The following is a 24,309-nucleotide window of genomic DNA, read 5'->3' on the forward strand; positions in this document are numbered from 1 at the left end:
TCCTGTATATCCAGTAATTTTTTATTGGATTTAGGACAATGTAAATTTTACATTGTTGATGACTTTATGTTGTATTTCTTTAAAGAATGTTAGACTTTTTTCCAGGTAATTTTGGATGAGTTTGGCCCTTCAAGGTTTGTTTTTAAGCTCCTTTAAGACTGGTCTAGAATAGGACTTATCTTCAGGCTAATTTAGCTCCTCTTCCAAGGTCCCTGGGGTGTCTACTGAATGTCCTATATATTTAGTGAGTTCTCTTCACTCTGGCTAAAGGCAACTCAAATGATTCCTGGCCCTTTGTAAGCTCTGGGAATTACTTGCTTTACAGCTCCCTGGTACTTGTTTTTTCCTTAGAAATTGTTATTGGCCAGCCTCCCAGGGTTTCATACTACACAAGTGCAGATTGACATGCAGCCAAAGACTCAATGGCCTCCTAAGCAGGTTTCTAGAGCTTTTCTCTGTGTAACTCTCGAAGTGACTCTGCTTCACAAATTATAGCTGTCTTAATTTCTGGAAATGCTGATCTATGTCTTCAATTGTAGGTGTTTGCCAGAGTCTTATTTGGGTCCCCACTCCCTCACTAGTTGGCTGGGAGTTGCTTCAAGGCAGAAAGTCCAGACAATGGTAAGACTCATCTTGTTGGTTTCCCTTTTGTAAAGAATCACGGTCCTGTTCTATGTTTTCCAGTATCTGAGGACAATTGTTTCCTAAATTTTGTCCAGTTTTCTATTCATCAATGGTAGGAGGGTAAATCCATACCATCCCACTCTCTCATGTCTGGAAGCAGAAGTCTATCCAATGACGTTTTGTGCATCACTATAATCATGGATAAATTACTTTTTAAAAGGTCTCACGAGGAGTCTGTTTTCACAAATAGCTTCACACCACTCAGTAAAGATTCTGAGTTACTTCTACAGCAGTTCCAAATTTGTATTTCACCTACGGATCTTATAGTTGGGCAAGATTGTATTAGGTAAATTCACTTTTTTTTTGAGAGACACTTGGAAAATAATCTGGGAGATCATCTTCGTAAGGTAGACTGTAAAATATGAAGTCCTAACCTCAAGTTAATATGGATGTGACATCTGTTTCATAAATTGACAGAGATGTGTGGGAGTTTGCAAAATGTCTTAGAACTGCCTAAGCATTATCTACAGTGTGCAATAATGTAAATATTAAAGAGTTAATGCAAATTGGTTATGCAAACAATATTGTTTTTCTAAACAGCCTATAGAGCACTTTAGTAAGTAAATCCAGACATAATAATCCATAAATTAATATAGATTACTAAAATGATTTTTTCTCTTCATGTATGTTTCCTCTAAACTTTGGCTTTTTAACCACAAGCCCCAAAAGAAGTCAAAGAAATTACTTTTCTATATATTGAGATAGGATAGTGTATGGCTAGAAGTGAGGGGGAAAGGCATAGTTTATTGTTGATTTTGCTTAATTTCATTTAGCTGTTGGGGATGAGGGTCCAAAGCAGCTCAAAATAGCTTATAAAACTTCCCTACAATTTTTGTCTTCCTTTTTACCAAAGTTAAGGAGAATGGAAAGGGGATGGAACTTTAGTGGCCACTAAAGGTTTTTAAACTGAGGAGTGATTTGATCAAAATCATTGCTTTGGACAAGATTGACCTGAGAGTCCAAGGAGATCAGAGGGAAGAGCCCTGAGGTACAAAAATGGCCTTAGGGCGACTGAGTGCCTAGGTAAGGCCGCGGACTTCAGCTGAGTAAGAGGCTCCAAAGGAAAGACAATCTTCGCCAGGTACCCTCTGAACAAGTCTTTGAGGGTCAAGATGTGGGACTTCTGGTGCAGTGTATGTGAAAAAAGGTCGGGATGGGCGCTTAGTACTCAATTACATGTTTACATTACGGCTCCAGGGAGGAGTTTCCGGGAAAACATAAAAGTCAGAGGGAAAGCAACAGCGTCGAGAACCACCTGCCACAACTCACAGCCCTCACAGCCTCTGTCCGGGGTCACAGTCCACTCCGGCGGCCGGGTTATGCAAACTACCGAGGCCCAGGCGGGCGCCCTTTCCCAGGCTCCGCCCCTTCGGCCGCGCGCCTACGCACTCACGTCCCGCCCGCCCCGCCCCTTCGCCTCCCCCGCCCGCGTGGTCGCCGCCACTGCTGCTGCCCGAGAAGAGCTGGGGGAGGACGGTGGCCCGCGAGGCTCGTCGCAGACAACGCGGCGGCGATGTCCGCGAGCCAGGCGAGTGCCGCGGCGGCAGCGGCGCGGCCTCGCGCGCGGCAGGGCGGCCTGAGTTTCGGCCTCCCTCCGGTTCCCTGGAAGCGGGCCGGCGGCCAGCGCGGGAGTAGCAGCAGAGGCGGAGGCTCCAGCGCGTCTCTCTCCTCCCCCTCAGCCTGAGCCAGGGGAGGCCAGGCGGCCCGGGTGGCTGGAGGGGGGTCCGCTGCCCGAGAATGGGAATTCTCTTCACCAGGATATGGAGACTGTTCAATCACCAGGGTGAGGGGCTCGGGTCGCGGGCGTACGGGTTGGGGAGAGGGTCAGTCCTGGCCGGGTGGGTGGGGGTCTCCGAATACTTCCGGCGTCTGGGCGGCGTGGTCTGGCGCCGTCTCAGCGCGGGGTGCTGGCTTCGCGGATGCGGGCCCAGGACTGTTCGGTGCCCACTCCCGAGCTTGGGGAGGGTTCCTGACTCGCAGCCCTTTGTCTGAGGGAACCTTCCTAAGAAGTCCTTTCAGCAGTACACCCATTGCTCCGATTTCGATTGGGGGTGGAAAAGGTTTCTTGCCGCACGTTCGTCGTCCCTGAGTGGCACGGCCTGGCCTTTCAGTCCTTGCTTCCGCTAGCGGTTAGGTTTGGACACCACGTAGAAATGCTGGGGTCTTCTGGGATGAGGGTTGCAGAATGTGGAAAATACGGAAAACGCGAGGAATCACACTGGACTGGTTCAGTGTCCCTCAAGTTTATGAGCCTTCCCTCCACCCTCACCCCTCTACATCGTGTGTCTATGTGGGGAGACTCCTGCCTCCTGAATAGTTAGTGATGGGCTTCTCTCGATGTGCCTTATTTATACCTGTCTTTAGAGATAAGCTTAAGGTCATTTTCCTATTTATGTGGGTTATTTAATTAGAGGTGTTTTTTTTCCCGTCTGGGTTAAAAATGTTAAAGTGTTTAACACTTTAAAAAGCTTTAAAAACCATACCATATGAAACGTTTATTAAGCATAGGTAACTAGCAAGTTACTAAGTATAAAGAGTACTATCATGAAAATGCTTAAGTTCAGCCAGACTCAAACATTGCCTTGAAATGTCTATCAGGTTTATTAAAATTTGTTACAAAATGAGTGTGTAAAACTGGGGAAAGAGAATACAATTTTAACAAAAAGATTCCGTAGTTATTAAGATGCAGCGTATTGGCATGCTTTGTTTCTTTTTAACTCAAGTTGGGTGGTTCTTCATTCCTGCTGTCAGTAACTGAGTTTTTGTTTCTTCCTTGTGTAAGCTGATGGTGATGTCACATCCCAGAGATTTCCAATAAAGACTTAAGTGAATGGTCGTGTTTATTATGTACACCCACTACCCTCAGCTCCTTCATGATTGAGCTGCTCTTTTAAGGAGGTGATGGGAAGGGAGCAGAACTGGAACTTGTGATCCCTAGTGTGTCTTTAAAAAAAAAAAGAAAGATAATAGTGTAGATCACATGATACTAAATGGAAGGGCAGTATTCCAAATGATATTTCCAATAAGGGGATTTTTTTTCTTTTCCTTTTTTTTTTTGTTAAGTAGAGAAAACCAGTTCTAATCGGCACTCTTCGGACTTTGTGTTGGAAGAGAGAGTGGAAACTGGTCACTTAACCTCTCTGTGTCTAGGTGTTCTCAGCTAGAACACCAGGGATCTATGGATTCTACAAATCTTGAAAACTTAATCTGTAGGCTTCAAATATTAATACTTACATTGCTATAAGACTGGTTGGTGCTTATAGTAGATACAATCTAGTTGAGTTTTAACATCCATGATTTTGTATTATTTTTAGTGAAACTTGTGTTTCGATTCTGTTATGTTTAGAAAGACTTTGTTGCTTAGTTGAGCTCTAGTACTGCGAGAAAAATAGATGTCTCCGCTCTCTACTTTGAGGCAATGATAAAATTATTTGTTTCTGTAATCTAAGACTGCATTTGAGCTTTGCCAACAACTACTTGAAGTGGTAAAAAATAAGGATATGTGTGTTGGTACCACTACAGATTGCTAACAGTAGTGTTTTTATAGCCTGTATTTTGTGCTAATCTTTGGGCATTTACTTCAGTGTTGAGGAAATTAAGAGGAATTAATGAAGTCAAGTTCTAGAAATTTAGAACTTTATGAAAATGTGAATAAACTATTTCTCCTCTGCTAACTGATATGGTTGTCTTATCAATAGGGTCACTTTTCAAAATATTCACTGTTCAATCTAATGTCAGATACTTGTTGGTCTTTTTGGGTCTGTATTAAATTAAACATATAAGTTAGATATATCTCGCATACTTTATTTTACCTACAGAAGATTCAGAACACAATCATATATTCTTTTCACAGAAATTCTTAGAATGAAGGTTTGGGGGAATTACAGAATTTGCCATGCTGATGAAGCAAACTGTGCCATATCTCTTGTTTCTGAAACTCTTTTAGAATAGCTTTTTCTGTTAAAACTTAGATTGAGTGCACAGTAAAAGCTAATTACATACTGCTCAAACTAGAAAAACCAGAGGGTACATTGAGGTGATATTTAGACTCAATAGAGTGCAAACTTCATGGTAGATGCTGTCATTTACATCTTTTTTTTTCTTAGTGTTTCAACAGTCCTTTGAAGTAGTTGGTAGTATTTCCCCTGAAAAGAGGAACTGAAGGTTAAGTGAAGTGATTTTTTCCCAGGCCTTACAGCTAGTATATGCCAGAGCCAGGCAAGTTAAGACACTGAAGGAATGTGTTGCTGGTTATTGGTCTTCTTAAAGAAGAGATTGACATCATTTTTTTCCCTTTCTTTCTCCCCTCCCTATTGACTGTTTCTCAGTTGCTAAATTATACATCATCTTTACGACTTTGAAAAGTTACTATTATTGGCTTTTCATATAGAAGGGCTTGTGATCAGTCATGTACTTTTTCATTAAACAAGCATTTTTTGAACACCTATTTGGGCCAGAAACTGCTCTAGGTGGTGAGAACAAAACGGACAAATCTCTGTGCCTTTATGGAGCTTTCATTGTAGTGTGGGGAAACAGCAAATAAACTCACTCCATCTCTACAAGTCAGATAATACCAGTTGATATCTACTGATTTGTGCAAAGTTGGGTTCTATGTGTCTCACACAGATTGGTGGATTTAATCTTCACTTAGTTAATTTACTCTTTACAACAACCCTATGAGGTAGATACTATTCTCCCCATTTTTTTTTTTTTTTTTTTTTACAGGGGCAAAGAAATAGGTAACTTGTTTAAAGCACTACAATTGAAAGTGATAGACCTGGGATTTTAACCAAGACTGTCTAGTGCCAAAGTTAGCGCTCTTAAAAAGAAAGAAACAAAACACTCCATAACTTTGTTTGTAGAAGAAGGTTTCATGTTAGATAAAAGGAGGAACTTTATGACACTAATGTGAACCATGAAAGAAGTTGTAGAATTTCCCCATTGATAATGTTGCTTGTATTGCTCTTCTGATTGGTTGTTAGGAAGGAATTATAAGTTATGAATGAGTGCTGGAGAAACTGCCTGTGCTGCAGGAACGTGGCACTGAGGAAGCCACCTCTGCTTCTGTTGTTTTTTTTTGTTGTTGTAAGGGAGTTCAAATGTGTATAAGAATGCGTATGTAAGCTGATTAGCCAAGGGGTGGACTGTGCCAGTTATCAATTTATTGACTTTTAGCTTTTGATACAGATGTTCCTTGACTTATTGATGGGATTATGTCCCAATGAACTCACTGTGAATTGAAAATAGCATTTGTTAGTCAAAAATACATTTAATACACTTACTGAAAATCATAGTTTAGCCTAGCCTACCTTAAATGTGCTCAGAACACTTACTTTAGCCTATAGTTGGGCAAAATCATCTAACCGAAGGCCTATTTTATAATAAAGTATTGAATATCTCATGTAACTCATTGAATACTGCATTGAAAGTGAAAATCGTATGGGGATTCAAAGTATGGTTTATACTTTTGCACCTTTGTAAGTCGAGGACCGTCTGTAGACCCTTTTTGCATGCTCCTGTGGAAATGGAACTTTAATATTTTTCTTTTGCCAGCTGGCATTACCTTAAGCTTTGTCCGTAGCTCTGGAGGGACATTATAGGGGGAAAGGCTTTTTGTTCTTGGTTATAGTGTGCTCTCTTGACAGGCTGTGCTTGCAGCACGAACACTTTCTGGGCCTGGCTCTTGCACTGCATAGGGGTCAGTAGCAGCTTCCCTAGTCCCCACCTCAGTTGGTTTCATAATGGAAGACCTCAGGTGAAATACCTACCAATGAACAGTATTCCCTAGTGCCCTAGAAGGAGGATTTCCAGCAAATAACACCGGCACCTCACCACAGCTACTTCTCTGCCATTCAGTGAGCCATGGCTGTGCCCTCCAACAAGATCTGCATCTCAGTCCTGAGGGAATGGGAGGAGCTCTATTTCAGCCCTAGGGGTAGTGGATGTTCCTTACATATGTCATTCTTATAATCTTTGTAGTTCTTTTGTTTATTGTTAGCCAATACCTCATTACTCCAATCCCCTATAATAGTTACTTTCTTTACATTAAACTTGCCAAGTTCAAATTATTGTGATTTCTGCCTTCTGATTGAATCTCTAATTTTGCCATGTATAATCACTGCTGTTACTTCACCAACCTCTTGGTGCAAAAGAAATGTTTGGGTTTTTTCCTTGAAACTTCATTACTGAATTTTTAATACAAAGTAACTTGATCAGATATCTTCCTCCCAACCTTTATATTTTCCAGATATGATTTATTTATTCACTCATTGAAAAATACTTTATTAAGCACATGCTTTATTCCAGGCTCTGTGCTATGGACTGAGAGAACTACAGTGAACATGAAAAATGGAATTTTTGCTCTGAGCAACATAGGGCTTAATGATAGTTTGGATATGAGGTGAGAATGAAGAATCAGGATGACTCCAAATTTATTTGCCTTGGTGTTCATGTTTTCTGACTTTGTATGATTCACAGAGATAGAAATTCTCCAGAGTGACAGTTACTTTTTTCTCCCCTTAGTTTACTGACTGGCTGTTGGGAGAGTATATATTAACTTTTAGAAACTGGCAGTGTATGGAACTGGTAGGCTGCCTGAGTGTGTCAAAAGGAAATGAAGAAGGGAAACAAGAAGGATTTTTATAACAAAACAGTAAAGTACTGATTGGTAAACTAAAGCCTAAATGATAACTCACAATTCCATCAAAGCATTATAACAGTGTGTAGTTGTTTTCGCTTATTTGAGTAAGTGTGACATAGATATCCCAAAAGAAAAATCATACTAAGCCACAAGTAAACTTGTGATGATTCACATATATCAAAGAGTTGAAGTGGCTGAAAGTTCCATTTGTCCACAGTAACACTGTCTCTTAGTATGCATGTTATATTTTAGGTTCTGTGGAGTATTTATTCTGAAGTGTATTATAGCACTTTTTGCCTGCAAATTTATCTTTTCTATAGAATTCTGTTCTACGTTGTTAATGAAAGGTACAGACTGGGGTGTACCTTACGCTCTCATAAGGATGTTCAATGGAAGTTGATTTAGTATTAGAAACTGTTCGTGAATAATCTAGCCCTGTCATTAGGAATAAACTAGTTTGTCAACCTTGAGTTGGCACCTTTATATCAGAGCTCATTACACAATTATGTCTTAATTTTATAGTTTTTGTTGTGATCTACATGCTATAGCTTAGATTTAGGAAGCTGTTAAAATGGTCATTGGTTCTTTTTTATAAAACAAACAAGCAAAAAAACTCAAATAGAGACAGGTCTTGGGAGGGAGCAAATAGAAGTTGATAATGAATGTGGCTTGTAGGCATTTAGGCAGGGTAAGGAAGTAAAGATTCATCTGGATCGTGGATTCTTCATTGGAATGGCCCTCCAAAGAGATCTCAGACTGATTCACAGAGCCTGTGATTCCCTGGAGATTTTTCAGGTTCTATACATGTTTGATTGGAGTTTCTTTCTTTCTTTTTGTTTTTAAAGTATTGTAACCATTTTTATTAAAAAAAACCTTATATGTTGAAATATATTAGCTTGCATTCCCTTGACTGACTTTAGAAATCTGCTTTATGTCTTAAGAGTTTGGAGATATGTTTGAATATTTATACATTTGTAGGTGACATAGGAATTCATTGAATTTGTAAAATTAGATAGGCAGAACAAGGAGATTGTCTCCATTGTGGAGAATGGTGTGAGCAAAGTTAAATGATTGAAAAGTCCATGACACATTCTGGAGGCTGAGTAGACCAGCTTGTCTAAATTTTAGTAGACAGGTCAAGAAAGAAATTAGAGGGAGATTTGGGTCAAGGCTTTAACCATTCTTTGCTGTATTCATCCCTTTCATCATGTTTATCTAATGATCCTACCTCTGTGCATTTATCCACTTATCTTTCACCACAGGACATAGACAGAAGGATATGGGGCCTCCAAGGTTTCAGACTTTGGGTATTTTCCCTCCTCTTGTCCATAGCCTTCTTACCTTTCATTTTTCCTGCTCTATCCTATCACGTAACCTAAACCTTTCACCTACTAGGACTTCCCAGTCATTCCTAGCCTTGTAGGAGCATTTCCCTGCCCAGATGCCGTGGCTAGCTGCTTCATTACTTTCTTATCACCATCTCTAATACTCTTTTCTCTATTTTCCACCATGCCTGACATATGGATTATTACCCTGTGTCATCCACTGTACCTTTTCTCCCCAGTGTGCTTTCTTTATTTCTAGGCACTACCAAAGAAAGATTTACAACAGTTCAAGTCTCTGTCTACCACAAGTTAGGTGGATTATTAATCAGTCATTTTAGCTGATTCTCTCGTTCATTCTGTGCAATGGCTATAAAAAGTGAGGCATCTTGAAACTCTCCTTTCCTCAGCTGGCAACTAACTTGTGTTATGAGAAGATGAAATCCTTCTGGTATAAGCCCCTTCTGTCATCTCATCTGCTTTATCTCAGTGTATATCTATGTGTTATTGCACAGTGGTTTTGTTCAGAGTAATTTTACCATATCTTGTTCAGCTTGTGGCCAGTTATGATAAAGAATCTTTCTTCAATATTTTTTGCCTATCTGGTTTTTCCTAATAGAAGTATCAGAAAAGCACTGGGTTTGGAATCAAGAAATTAGTCCTAGGAGCATGGCTAAAGTAACAGGACCACTTAAAAAAAAAAATACCTATACCAAATGAGGAGAGTTTTTATCTTTAAAGCTATCATTTTAGGAGGCTGGATAGTTTTTCCACTGGTATGTCCTACTATTACTTAACATACCTTTTCAAACTCCTTTTAGAATTTCTTTGGAGAAAAATTTTTAAATCATTCTTACTCAGGGATCATACCTCACTTAACAAAAAGACAGCACTCATTTTAGATACCTTTTACCTTATGACCTAGAGGATTCCAAGTGGCTCACCTCCCTCTTTAAAATCAGTTTCATCTTCAGAGGTTAAAAGATTTGCCACCACTGGGAGCCTGCCACTTCAGGCTCTGAAAGCAATTACAAAAGAATAGCAAAATATTTTGAAAAATGGTAGAATGGTTGCAAGAAGTGTTTAATCTCCTTAACTGACTAAGGAACATGTAAGAAACTAAGAGACAGTTGGTCTTTTGTACTTTTTGTTCTCTATGTACATAATTTATATATATGTTTATATATAATGTATTTTTTAGTCATTCTTTATTGTAATATATCATAGATTCTTTACCTATATTTTTATTGTTTACTTTTGGACTTGTCCTGTTAATTTTGTACTATTTTTAGGGTACCATTTATTTTATTTGTCAGAGAAATTGTATTTTCTTCCTGAGTACTGGCAAGTCTGTCTAAACTTTGTCCTGTAGCTAATACACTAGGGTGGGGGGAGGGCGATTACAAAATGTATTCCTGGAACGTAAAAATAAGATGAGAATGCTTAAAAATCAGTATTCAGGTAGAAAGCTAAAAACTTTTATCCAAGTCAGAGATCAGAATATAGCCTGATATGAATTCTACTTTTATTAAATTGTTTATAGGTGCTTATATTAATAGAACTGAAGAAGAGCTGTGTCATCAGAAAGGGAATGCTTAGTGTGGGAACATAGGAAAATGTAGTTAGAGAGGCAGAATTGCTATATCTTAGTCACTTCTGTGAGTTGCCCTCTCTGGGTTCTTTCTACTCTGGGTTAGTAGCAGGATTATGGACCTGGGAGACTAAGGGCCATAGTTAGGTAAACTCACCAGAGACATGTCACCTGGTAGGATCTCTTGGAGGTCATTCAACTGAGTTTCTCTCTGCATGCCCTCTACATGTTATTATTAACCTTTCACTTTCAACAAGTATCATCTTTGTATTTAAACATTTTCTCAGTTCCTTCACCCTGGTTATCTTTAAAGATGAAGTGGACTGGCCCTGGATCTTTAAAATGATTCTTAAGAACCTATATAAGGGGAGGTAGTCATGTTAACTTTAGGATTCTAGTGATTCTAAGCTGCCTGCTCTTTCTAGAAAGAAATGAGTGGATAAAATGGATTGCATTAAAATGTTCTGTTTACTTGATCTTCCTATTTTTGTGTAACAGGAGGTATCCTCTATGCTAAGTGGCAACTATTTGGAAAGTATCATTTGAATTATAAAGATCTTATTTTGAAGTGTTATAATCCTCAACATTTATTATTTATAAAATGAATAATTCAACATTTATTCAGTACCTACCTTGTGCTAGGAAGAGTTGTAGTCACTAGGAATATAAAGATGATTAATATGTGTTCTGTACAGTTGAAGGGAGCCTCATTAAGCTGAGATTAGTACACATGTAAATAATTAGGATATGTGGCCAGGCGTGGTGGGTCATACCTATAATCCTAGCACTTTGGGAGGCCAAGACTGGAAGATCACTTGAGGCCAGGAGTTCAAGACCAGACTGAGCAACATAGGAAGACCCTATCTTTACAAAAAAATTAAAAATTAGCCAGGCATGGTGGTACGCATCTGTAGTGCCAGCTGCTTGGGAGGCTGAGGCAGGAAGATCGCTAGAGCCCAGGAGTTTGAGGTTGTATTGAGCTATGATGACGCCCCTGCACTCTAACCCAGGCAACAGAGCAAGAGCGTGCCTCTAAATAAATAAATAAATAGATAGATAGATAGGATACATGCTAGATTAGAGGTATTGTGGGAAAGTAGGAGAAAGTGATTCTGCATGGAAAGCTAGACCTTGAAAGATTAGCAGGAATTTACTACATGGAGAATTAGAGAAGTTGGTTCCAGCATAAGGAGAAACCACACATAGAGGTGTAGAAATGTTTGCTGTGAACGTATGTGTGATTTACGTAGGGAGAGTGGCTTGAACTTTAGTTTATAGTTGCTGCTTGACTTACAATGGGGTTGTGTACCAATAAGTTGAAAATATTCTAAGTTGAAACATATTTAATACACCTAATCTACTGAACATCATAGCTTAGCCTAGCCTACCTTGAATGTGCTCAGAACACTTACATTAACCTACAGTTGGGCAAAATCATCTAAAAACACAGTACACTGTACAGTATTGGCTGTTTATCCTCGTGATCACGTGGCTAACTGGGAGTTGCAACTCATAGCCACTGTCTAGCATTGCAAGGGAGAATCACTATGTATCACTAGCCAAGGAAAATATTAAAATTCAAATTTGAAGTGTGGTTTCTACTGAATATGTATTGTTTTCAGACCATTGTAAAGTCAAAAAATCATAAAATTATAAGTTGAGCTATCATAAGTCAGGTGCCTGTTAGGTCTGTAGATACCTGGTGGTAGTGGTGAGAGAGAACCCTGAAACCTAGTCACTTGTGACTGGTTTAATTTACAATGCTGTGAACTTGGGCCTTCTTTCCCCATCAAAATGGGGAGCCATAATTTAAATAAAAGAGTACCATTATCAGCTTTATAGTACAGAAAAATTAGAAGCAGTGGGAAGATGGGTTAGAGATAGAACACTTAGGGAAGGTTTTAAAATAAAAGGTGAGGAGGACTTCAACTAGGAGAGTGGGGAGGAGGCAGGTTCAGGATGTATTTTTGAGGTGGAATCAGTAGAACTTGGTGACAAATTAGATGTTGGGATTGAGGGAAATGTTGATTAACCTTCCAGGGCATCTGAAATGATGGTAGGACCATTAAGTAAATTAGGTAAGATAGAAGAAGAAATAGGTTTTGGATATGTAGAATGGCACTGTGTATCTACTACTGGGTAGATTAGAGTTTAGCAGAGATTTGGGAACAAAGGTTAGGAACTGTCTCTCTTGGTGCTAGCCACTGCTGTGTGCTATCTTAATTGTTATACAACTCCAAAAGATAAGTATTATAGTATTTTCCCTGTCTTACAATGAAGAAACTTAGGGTCAGAGAAATAAGTCATTTGCACAAGGTCATATAATATCATGAATTTTTCCATAGTATTTTTATTCTCTAATGCTATGAAGCAAACCACTCCTTAGTTTTGTGACTTAAAGCAATGATTTATTATTATTTTTTATGGTTCTATGAATTGACTGAGCTCAGCTAGAAAGTGCTAGCTTGGGGACTCTCATTTGGTTGCAGTCAGATGGCAGCTAGAACTGGGATCATCTGAATGTTCAAACAGGCCACATATCCAAGATAGCTTTTTTATTCGTGTGTCTGGCATGTCAGCCGAAATGGCTGGAAGAGCTGGGGGCTGACTGGTCATCTCTCTCAACAAGGTCTCAGCACACAATCAGACTGGACTTACTCATTAAACTGCAAAGCAATCTTCAACTCGTTATACAGTATTGGCTTACCCTAGGGGGAGTTGTTCAAGACAGCCAGGCAGCAACTGCAAGATCTCTGATGATCTAGGCTCAGGCCAGGCATGGTGGCTCATGCCTGTAATTTCAGCACTTTGGGAGGCTGAGGTGGGAGGATCAATTGAGGGTAGGAGTTTAAGATCAGCCTGGGCAACATAGCCAGGCAGTCATCTCTACAAAAAATTTAAAAATTAGCTGGGCATGGTGGTACATGCCTGTTAGTCCTTGCTACTCAGGAGGCTGAGCCAGGAGGATCTCTTGAGCCTGGGAGTTGAAGGTTGCATTAAGCTATGATTGCAATACTGTACCCCAGCCAGGGCAGCAGAACAAGAACCTGTCTCAGAAAAAAAAAAAAAAAAAGTAGTCATGTACTTTCACTTCTGCTGCATTTTGTTAGTTAAAAGTAAGTCACAGAGCCAGCCCAGATTCAAAAGTAGGGGAATCACAAGGGCATGACTGTCCAGAGGCCATCTTTGGACATTAGCTTCTTCCACACACCATGTTATCTTTGGAAATTGCTTTTAAACAGCCTGGAAATAGGTGAGTCCTAAGAATGCCTGGCTAAAAAGTGAAGAGGGTACAAGAAGACATCTGGGGACCATGAATGTGTTTTAAAGAAAGACCCAAGGAAGAGGAGTCAGTGAAAAAAAAATGAATGACTGACTAGAAAGGAAGAAAACTTAGAGAAAGTGGTGCCATAGAAGCCAAGTGGGGAGGAAGTCACTGCCACCATAGCCATAGGTCCTTGGATTTGTTTGTCATGTTACAATGGCCCTGTGGTTTAAATGTACTTATATAGATCACAATGACCCATTTCAAAGACTGTCTTTCTTTTTCTTTCCCATTCACCCTACCCTACATGTACATACTCAGTTGATGCCTAAAATTATGCAGTTAGAACTTCATTGGCTTAACCCATTGTGAAACATTTATGCTTTAAGTCATTTGTAAATTGTGCTTATATTTGAGATACTTTATTAAGAGTAGGTTTCCATAGGAATAGAAAGAATGTAGTGCTTCTGGCTTCCTAGAGAGTAGGTTGGAAAGATGAGAGGTATCTCTGTAGAATAACGGGGCTGGGGAAGTTAGCATAATGGCACACTACTGCTGGTCTTGCTAGGATGTTGAGTTCCAAGAAAGTATAAAGTACTATACATTGAATTAATACCATAGAAGAATGAAATAGGGAATTTTTAATTTTTTGGTCTGTAATTAATAAATCACTGGTGTTTTCTTTATTTCAGAGCACAAAGTTATCATTGTTGGGCTGGATAATGCAGGGAAAACTACTATACTTTACCAATTGTAAGTATTAACTACTTTAAAAAATTTTAGTTCTAGACACGTTTTCTGCCTAGGTGATATTTGATCAATGAAAGTAATAAGAAATTATGTGCAGCCTAAGTTACTATGTGAGAAAGCAGGTTGGCCATAAACTAGGAGCCAAATTTGAGCAACTGTTTGTAGAGAGCTAGAAATTTATATGACATTGAGTATTTTGTTCAGTAATTTTGTACTACAGTTCTTTTGTTTGTAGAAAGTAGAAAAATAATTGTTTTGAGTTTCCTGGAATGTTCTAGAATATTCCAGATAGTCTACTGTCTAGTTCCAGCTCCTTAGCTTACTCATGTTATGAACTAGTGGGAAAAGGATATAAGGGTATAAAATATAAAAGGAAATCATGCTTGATTTGTCCTTGGTTGAGAAATTGTCCAAACAAGCTAGCTTCCTTGCTAATTGTAGTATATATTAACTTTTTTTTCCAGTTCTATGAATGAAGTTGTGCATACATCCCCTACAATAGGAAGTAATGTAGAAGAGATAGTGATTAATAATACGCGTTTCCTAATGTGGGATATTGGTGGCCAAGAATCTCTTCGTTCTTCCTGGAACACTTACTATACTAACACGGAGGTAATGTTTCTTATGTACTAAAACTTCTATGAACAGAATGCTTGGGAAACACTTAGATTTGAACCCTTATAGTTAATCTTTTTGAAATGTCATAGTATGTTAATGTAGAGAGAGTTTCAGCATAGTAAAATCTTTGATTTCCTGTTTCAGGGTCATTGTTCAGTATATCCACTGTCATTGAACCTCTATAGGGAGAATTGGTGTGGTTGATTAGTCTGGTTGATCCCAAAACTTGTCTTAAGTAATTGTTTTTATTAATATAATGGCTTCTATCTCACAGTTTGTAATTTCATTTTTCTCTTACTGTTTCTGTTTGGCAGAGTGGAGAAAATCCTACTTAAATGAAAGGGCTCTAGTGGTTTGAATCCTAGCTAAAGTTCTTTTGTGCATTTTCTTTTATGCAATACAATTGCACATTAAAGAATTCTTTTTGGTTATAATGCATTTTAGACATAATCATTTATTTTTATTTACATATTTTTTCCAAGAGAAAATTTCAGACTTATGATATTTACGTGTTCTATACTGTAGACCTGTAAATTAAAAGACTGTGACAATTGTTTTTATAGTGCTCATTAGAAATTAATAAAACATACTCTAAACATATATAAAACTGATTTTTAAGTCATTAAGACACTATTAAGTGTCTCAAAGCACCTGATTTTTGAACACTCCATTAGGCATTTAGTCATGTTTTTTGGAGAAGGAAAGATATGTATGGTTGTAAAGGTATATATAGTACCCCAGTATGTATTGCTGCAGGTATCAAATCTATGCCAACACCTTTAAAATTAACAGCTTTATTAAAATCTTTGGAATAGAATGGATTTTATAGTAATAAAGTCATCTATCAGTAAGCTATCAAGCGAGAAGAAGTAAAGTAGCAGTTCTCTTATTCATTTGTCTTTTGGATGATGAACTCTGAAGAATATAAAAGATGCTGGAAATCATAGTGGTTTATTTAGAAATTAAAATCTGCTAAAAAATAGATAGTGTATATTAATAATAGACAATCAGAATTAACTTGGGCATCATAACTGCCATCATAAAGTGAGGAAGTTACAGCTTCTCCTACTTCCCTCCTACTTTTTGGAACTTACGGAGCTGAGGAAGAGGTACAGTAGAGCTCAGTCCCACACAGCACAGCCCTTGCAAGTCTTTCATTGCGTCTTCTGATAACAATCTCATCATCAGTTCAGGGAACATTTGTGCTTTCAGGTAGCAAGTGCCATTTATATAAGGAAGAGAGCTTATTTTTATATATAGATATATTCTTTCAATTTGTTGATTTTTAAAAAAATTGATTTCCTTAACTGTCACATTGGTTTACTCCCATATACATGCCTTTTTAGGTTTTCAAATTAATACTATTAAATAATAATTGTCTAGAAGTAACTTATATTTAATTTATTTTTTTGTCAATGATTGACAGTGCAAATAGATGGATATAGGCCTATTAACATTCAATATACTACGTTAGAAAACAGATGTGTTGTATATTGGTTAGAATGTTAGCATCATGTTCTCTTTTTTCTTATTTTCTCTTAAAAATTAGTAAATATATTTGAATTAGAAATGGATCAGACCTTTAGGCTTCTACTACAATGTGTAGCAGGTATCTTAGGTTTTCCAAAAATCCCATAAGATTCTGATTTCTCTTTTTAATTATTTCTTAAAAATATTTTTAGAGACAGGTTCTCGCCCTGTCACCCAGGCTGGAGTGCAATGGCGTGATCGTAGCTTACTGCAGCCTGAAACTCCTGGGTTCAAAGGATTTTTCTGCCTCAGCCTCCTGAGTAGCTAGGACTACAGGCACACTTCACCACATCCAGCTATTTTTTTTTGGTAGAGCCAGGTCTCACCTACACTGGTCTTGAACTCCTGGTCTCAAGTGATCTTCCTGCCTCAGCCTCTCAAAGTGCTGAGATTACAGGCATGAGTCACTGTACCCAGCAGATTTGAATTTCTTGATAATAGTAAACTGTAATTCAAATAAGCACTTTATAAATTTTATAAATATCAAATTACATGATCACTAATGTTTTTTTGTAATTATTTTAGTTTGTAATAGTTGTTGTGGACAGTACAGACAGAGAGAGGATTTCTGTAACTAGAGAAGAACTCTATAAAATGTTAGCACATGAGGTAAGTAGTCTTTTTTCATTAGATGTCGGGGGGAGGGTATTTGTATCACATTTGTTCTTTCTAGTTTCTCATGAGGATGCTATCTATTTCAAATTTTTTAAAAAATTAGTTATCTGCTGGCCATGCCTATTTTATTATTTTAGCACTTCCCAAATTAGAAATGTATCTGGAAGCAGCAGAAAGACTGTGGAGTCAATTATAGACTTTATTTCACTTATCCTAGATAAATTTGGTTTAGAAGTTTTTTTGGGCAAATGAAATTCCTATAAATGGCTTTTATTTTCATTTTGAATAGATTAATTGAACAGATGATTATCATTGGAAATGAGATTTTAAAGTACCTAAATACATAGCAACTCTTGATTGTTACCCAGTTAGCAGACTAATATTTAAATGTAATTGCTCTTAGGTTTCTCTGCTATTATTCCTTTGACTAAACAAAACTATATGGCTAGCCACATTTTCTTAGTCCTTGAAAAATATTTCTGGTGATATAAGTCAAAAAATAAGCAGAATAATATGATGAACTTGATAATAGAATATTATTATAAAATCATAATATTTACTGTAGTGGCAGTTGATTCTTTTTGAATGCCTTTTATTACAGGTGCTACTTTATTAATTAATATATATAGGTAGGAATAGAAAAATTAATATTTTGATGTGTAGAGTATAATTTTTTATTTTTGTGGAAGTTTTGTAAAGCTTAAGAAAATTGGCATATCTTTGTAATGAAGTTTTATCTTTATTTTAATATTGACTTGATTTGATTTTGAGATTTGTTCTAAGTAGTGTTTCAAGCAACCTTTCAAGAATTTAGGAAACCTAGGGAAGTGGTTGTGTAAATTGAGGTTCCTCGTTTGCCTTGTGTTGATCACAGCCACCAAGATGTACTTTTACGTATTTTGGACTCTAATTCTGGGCGCTGTGATAAACCTCCTGGAGTTTTAAAAAAAACTGTGTCTTTACCTTTGTGTATTCACTTACCAAGTTTCTAATTTGGGATATAAACAATAAGCCTTAAAAGAGGCAGAAGACCAGGAATTTTTTTTCTTTTCTACTTTGTATTTTGCAAAAATGGAACTTTCTTTGGTTTATTCCAAAGTGTTGTTTTATGAAGACGTTGGAAAAAGAAAAATACATGCAAATGTTATTTGTCTCTTGGCTATATTTTTTACTCTGTTAACAGGCAGTTGATTTTTACCTAATTGGCCAATATATAGCAGAATCAGCATCTGAAGAGCCCAGTGGGAAGGCTTAAACAATGTCTTTGAATTTTACTAGCTGGGGGCATTAACTTGGGCAGATCACTTAACCTTATCTATTGTGGATGAGGCCCAGAAAGGTCATGCCGCTTGACCAGCTTTCCAAGAGGCAAAATTTGAATTTTGGTATTCTCATTCAGGTTCTTTACTGGAGGGTTAAAAAAGAAAAAGATTTAAATAGGGCCTAGCTGGAAAGTGAAAGGAAACTGAATGGGGAGAATCCTGGAGAAAAAAAGAATTACAGATGAAGTTGGGAGCTAGGTAAGCTACTCAGTAGGGTAAAGAGGAGCCAAATAGGCAGAGTTCTAGAGAGTGACAAGTGGATCCAAGAATGAGAATGTGTGAATGAAAAATAAATTTAGACGTGACATTAGTTGAATGTTTCATATATACTACATTAACCAAAAAAATCTTATCATCATCACTGGATAATGCTTCTTTACATCATTGTAAAATACAAAACTGTAAAAATTGTAAAAGCTCTCAAAGCTTCATCTTTAATGAAGTGTAAAATTTTGAAGTTCATTAATTTTGAAATAGTTTCAAACACCAAAGTCTGAAATTTTATTTAGAATGACTTAACTTCTAGGAATTATCTTCACAAATGTAGTTTTGAGAAACAAATTGAAACTATATATGGCATATAAAAGATGCTAAGTAAATAATAGCAACTTGTAATTGCTGTTTTTCATCTCCTTGATTAAACTAAAATACATCTTAGACTCTTAAGAACAAATATCTGTAGCGTGTAGTAGAAAGTATTTTAAAGGATTTGAAACGGCTGTGTACGAAAGATCAGCACTGTTCACTTTATACTTTGACCTCTTCTTATTAAGTCAAGTTGATGAACAGCCATAATTCAATATATCTATTTTCTATTTTCATAATGCATAATTGGTTTTGAGGTTATGTGTAAAAAGCAAAGGAAGATTTTCTTTCCTCTTTTCCTAAATATTTTAAAATACATAAAATAGCTATTTTTAAAAAATGAAGAACCCCAGATAAAAAAGTTTGAGCCTTGAGATCTAGAAAAAATTACATTCAGTATTTTTTTTTTGAGACCTTTCAACAAATGGCTTTGTTTCTTGTGTTTTCCTATTTTCGGCTGGGGGCTTCTACAAATAATTCATCACTAAGAGTGATGAACGTAAATTACTCACAAATAAAATAATATAAACAATGTGTCCTAACTCGTGCAAACTATTTAAGTGAGAAGTTTATTCTTTGAACATGTCAGCATTAGTAAACCTAACCTATATAAAAGACTTCAGCGCATTCTAGCAAGAAATAGTGAAACCTACATGATCAGAAGATAGGAATTGCATCCCATGGAAAGTCCTTCTACTTAATGACTCAGCCACATATCACCTATCGATAATGGTTCCATTTTCCATTTAGGATAAGAGACAAAATATATATTGTATATCTTTGATAATGAGAACATGTGTACAAGTTACAGTTCATCCCTTCAAATTTTTTACCTTTTATATAGACAGGGGAACTGAACGATGGGTGAAACTAGTTGAACATGAAATTTTACATTCTAGCAGTATGGCCATATTACTAATATTTAGGTAAATATTAGGTCATTAAATATGAAATGTCTGAGTTCGAATCAAAAGTTTTATATCTCAAACAAGAAGCAATACAGTTAATCAAAGTGTGCGCCTAAACTATCCATATAGTTTTGGCATCTTAATGGTAGCTTGTTTATGCCAGCAGTGAAGAAGCCTGGAGAGCAAGTAGCAATGAAATCACGAAAGGTGTTTTCCACAGCTTGTTGAGAAATGAATATTTTTTTCTTGCAAGAAATGGTCCAAAGCCTGGAAGAAGTGGTAGTCAGTTGGTGCAAGGTCTGGTGAATATGGTAGATGACAGAGAGTTTCCAAGTCCAGCCTCTATAGTTTGAGCAGCATTGTTTGTGCAACATGTGATTCAGTGTTGTCTTGCAAGAGGATTGGCTTGCCTGTATTGACCAGTCTCAGCTGCTTAATCACAAGCATCCTCATCATTTCATCCAGTTAGTTGTAGTAGGCATCTGCTGTAATCGATTGACCAGTTTTCATGAAGTTGTAGTGGATAATACCAGCGCTGGACCACCAAACACCATTAGCTTTTTCCGATGAATATTCGATTTTGGACTGTGTTTTGGCACTTATCTTTATCCAGCCACTGTGCTGAATGCTTGTGATTGCCAGAAAGAATCCATTTGTCATCACCCATAGTAACATGGTATAGAAAGTGTTCACCTTTATGTCGTGACAGTAAAGAAAGGCAAGCTTCAAGACAGTTTCTCTTCTGACGCTAATTTGATTCATGTGGTACGCATCTATCCAGCTTCTTTACCTTGCTGATTTGTTTCAGATGGTCCAATCTTGTTGGAATAGTAACATGAAACCTTGCTGCTAATTCACACGTAGGTTAAGATGCATTCGCTTCCGCTATAGCTTTCAGCTCATCATTATCCACCTTGGTCTCAGATCTCCCACATGGTTCATGTTCAAGATTAAATCACCAGAATGGAACTTCTCAAACCATCGATGTACTGTGCCTTCATTAGCCACATCCTTCCCAAACACTTTGTTCGTATTTCTAGCTGTCTGTACTACATTGGTTCCATGACAGGACTCATATTTGAAAATAACATACATTTTTAACATGTCCATGTTTTCACAAAAATTGCTCTAAAAAAAGTTTGAAAGATAATCACAAGCCAAAGCATGTGTTTGAAAGAATGAAGATGTACCTTCACAATAAAAATAAAACAAAAGGTGTCAGAGTGAAATAAATGTCAGAGATATCAACTGTCAAACTTAGTACTTAAGGAAATCAGACATTTCATACTTAATATAGTATTACCAGCTGTGGTAGCATTAATAGCTGCCGTCCTGCAGAGGACACTGTAACAAAAAGTCAGTCATGCTTGTTACATAAAACATTTGCATAACTCCTTTTAACCAAATGAGAAATATGCTAATATTTTTTACGTACATCAGAAAGAATCAAAAAAGTCATCAAAACTGTATTCTAGGCTGGGCACAGTGGCTCATTCCTATAATCCTAGCACTCTGGAAGGCTGAGGCAGGAAGATCCCTTGGGCCCAGGAGTTTGAGGTAGCTGTGAGCTGGGTGGACGCCACGGCACTCTAGCCTGGGCAACAGAGCGAGACGGTCTCAAAAAAAAAAAAAAAAACTATATTCTAACAAGAGTAAAATAATATATAACAATGTCATTTTGTACCTACTGGCGACTTTATTGTCTCAAACGTGTCGTACACATTATCAAAACCAAAATATCTCATTAAAATCCTTAAGAAGAAAGATAGCATTCAGTACAGTTGGTAAAACTTGCCAACCTGGACCAAAACTTTAGTTTTGTCAGTATCTCTTAATATGTGTAGGCAGAATTTTATGAGAGTTTAATTTACTAATTGAGTAATCCTTCATGGATTCTCAGCCCAGCATCCATGAAAGGAATATATAGAGTATCTATTAACACCCTAAAATTATACATAAACTTTAAAATTTTTTTTGGTATGTATGCATATGCATTTTTATGGGGTGAAGGTCCATAACTTTGACTAGATTATCAAGGAAGTCCATGGTTTTAAGAAAGGTTGGGGAGTGGAGAGTATTGGGGCAGAAAGAGACTAAGAACTTTTGGCCTATTTTGTGAGTAAAACATTATACCGGTCATTTAGGGTATGCACAGTTATTATATTTGGAAAAGGGTTAGTGTGGTGGGTGGGTGGCTTGCTCCGATTATATACTCAATAAAAGTAAAGAGGAACATATTCAGAAAATTTAAAGAACTCGCCTCTGAATCATAGTACAGAAGTGGTAGAACTTCTTATTGGGGATATTTGATAAGTTTAATGTCAATCGAAGATGGCCTGATTGTGTATTCAAATCTAATAAATCCTCATGGACAAAGAGGAGTTAGGTCTCATAAGATGAATAGGATTGGTTTAGAATGCACTTCAGCCCTAAGGCCTTCAGGCATACATTGTAATGAATTCATTTATTTCCTATGCACCTAGAAAGTACTAATTATGTGTATTGTTAGGAGACTTGCAATGGGAGTCCCTCAAGTCATTTTCTGTACAGCATAATTCTCTTGTATAACCTTGGTTGTGAAAGGCTGGTTTAAGAGGTTGGCAGGAAGAAAATATCTGCAGAAGAAATGATTTGAGCAGCAGAGAAGGCAATGCCCAAAACTGTTTAGAAAGCAGTAGATTGCTAATTGAAGCAGTTTATTTTTATAGTGAATGATGTAAGATAAGACAGAAAAGTATAGGTAGGGTAGAATTTTGGAGAGCTCTTGAGTGGTAGACTTATGGGTAATTTTTAGTAGTGATTAAGCCTAGTTTGGGACTGGGGTGGGTGTTATATGCTGTATTTGAAGACATGACTGTTAAATATAGCACTCAGGCCCATAAAGAATATAGTCTAAGACTATAAGAGATATGTAAATCCATATGAGTATATATTTATTTATTTAAAGGTGTTAGTGTTATGTTTATTTTCTGTTAGCCTATGAGCTGTGAGGTACTTTTATGTCAAATAGTTGAGAAATAAATTCTAGGTTACCAAGATTGTGAAAAATACTCTGTTAATTAAGTCGAAAAATATATGGAAAAATATACTGGCCTCACAGTTTTGTTTGCTTTAATAGGACCTGAGGAAAGCTGGATTGCTGATTTTTGCTAATAAACAAGATGTTAAAGAATGTATGACTGTAGCAGAAATCTCCCAGTTTTTGAAGCTAACTTCTATCAAAGATCACCAGTGGCATATCCAGGCATGCTGTGCTCTTACTGGCGAAGGGTAAGAAGTCTTTCTCTTAGAGAACATGTATTTAGCTTAGAAACGTGTATCTTCTTAAAATCAATAAATATTTAAGACTATTATATACAAAACATTCTGTAAGGGAGAGATGTAAGATACAGTTCTACATCTGTAATCAGAGACTTTTTAGGATGGTTCTTTAAATAGTAAAACATACAACACAAACATAATACACAGAAACCTACTGAACTAATACATGTAAGCAGATAGATAATATAGTTGCTATAAGAGCTTAGAGAAATTGGAGTGTCAGTGAGAGCTGGAGAAGTCAGGAAATAAGTCTTATAATGGTGGTGGGACTTAAGAAGTAATATTTTTTGAGCGTGTCCCGTGTCTGGAGTGCTTTCCATACTGTGTTTCATTTAATACTCATAACAGTCCTACAAATTAATTGTTTTTAAGGTATGTTTTATACATAAAGAAGCTAAAGTAGAAGAGGATTTGCATCTAAGGCTAGTTTGGGGATACTCACGTTTCCACAAATGTGGTCAAGAGAGGGAGTTGGTTGTACTAAAAAAAAAAAAGGGATTGAGAGAATTGGAGACAGACTTAACACAAAAATCTGAGGGTTTTTCAAAAATTTAATATAACATAGTTTTTCATGTCTACAAATGCTCGTCATAGATAATAGTTAATACTTCATAATAGTTCTTCATTTTATTGGAACATAATGTGTATACCACCATTTCTCTCTTGCTAAACTTTTAGTTTCTTTTACCACAATGAGCATCCCTTTCTATGTTTTGGATTATGTTCAGTTACCCATTGTTCAGCATTCACTGGTATTACTGATAGGAGATTTTATTGCCTTCCAATTTTTTATGTAACAGATGTAACATACATATCGTATGTATGCTTTGTTTTAATTGCTCATTATGCAGTTCTGCCCATTAATAATACTAAGTCCAGAATTTGGTCAGATACTCCATATGTATAACTATGTAATATATAACTACTATATATTTAGTTTAACATCTGCCATTTTTATTTCATGTATATTATGAGCATTTTATTATATCATAAAATAGTTTTTGACAGTATAGTTTTAAATGTTTCATCAGATGAATGTCCCACAATCTGTTCATTATTTTTCCTATTTCTAGACATTTAAATCCTTTAAAAATGCTTTAATGAGCACTCTTGTACATAAATTATGTTTATCTCTGATTTTTTTTTTTTTGGATACGT

At 36.9% G+C, this 24,309-nt stretch overlaps 1 protein-coding gene across 1 annotated transcript; it reads left to right on the forward strand.

The window, feature by feature from the left end:
- Window positions 1-2,071: 2,071 nt before the first annotated feature.
- On the forward strand, window positions 2,072-23,104 carry ARL5A (ADP-ribosylation factor-like 5A). Its single transcript, XM_012659121.1, has 5 exons — window positions 2,072-2,467; window positions 14,195-14,255; window positions 14,717-14,864; window positions 16,926-17,009; window positions 22,949-23,104. Exons 1-5 carry the CDS (start codon window positions 2,422-2,424, stop codon window positions 23,102-23,104), a joined length of 495 nt encoding a protein of 164 aa, XP_012514575.1. The 5' UTR covers window positions 2,072-2,421.
- The last annotated feature ends 1,205 nt before the right edge of the window (window positions 23,105-24,309 follow it).

This window comes from Propithecus coquereli, unplaced genomic scaffold, assembly GCF_000956105.1.
Source record: "Propithecus coquereli isolate 6110/MARCELLA unplaced genomic scaffold, Pcoq_1.0 Scaffold118, whole genome shotgun sequence".
NCBI lineage: Eukaryota > Metazoa > Chordata > Mammalia > Primates > Indriidae > Propithecus > Propithecus coquereli.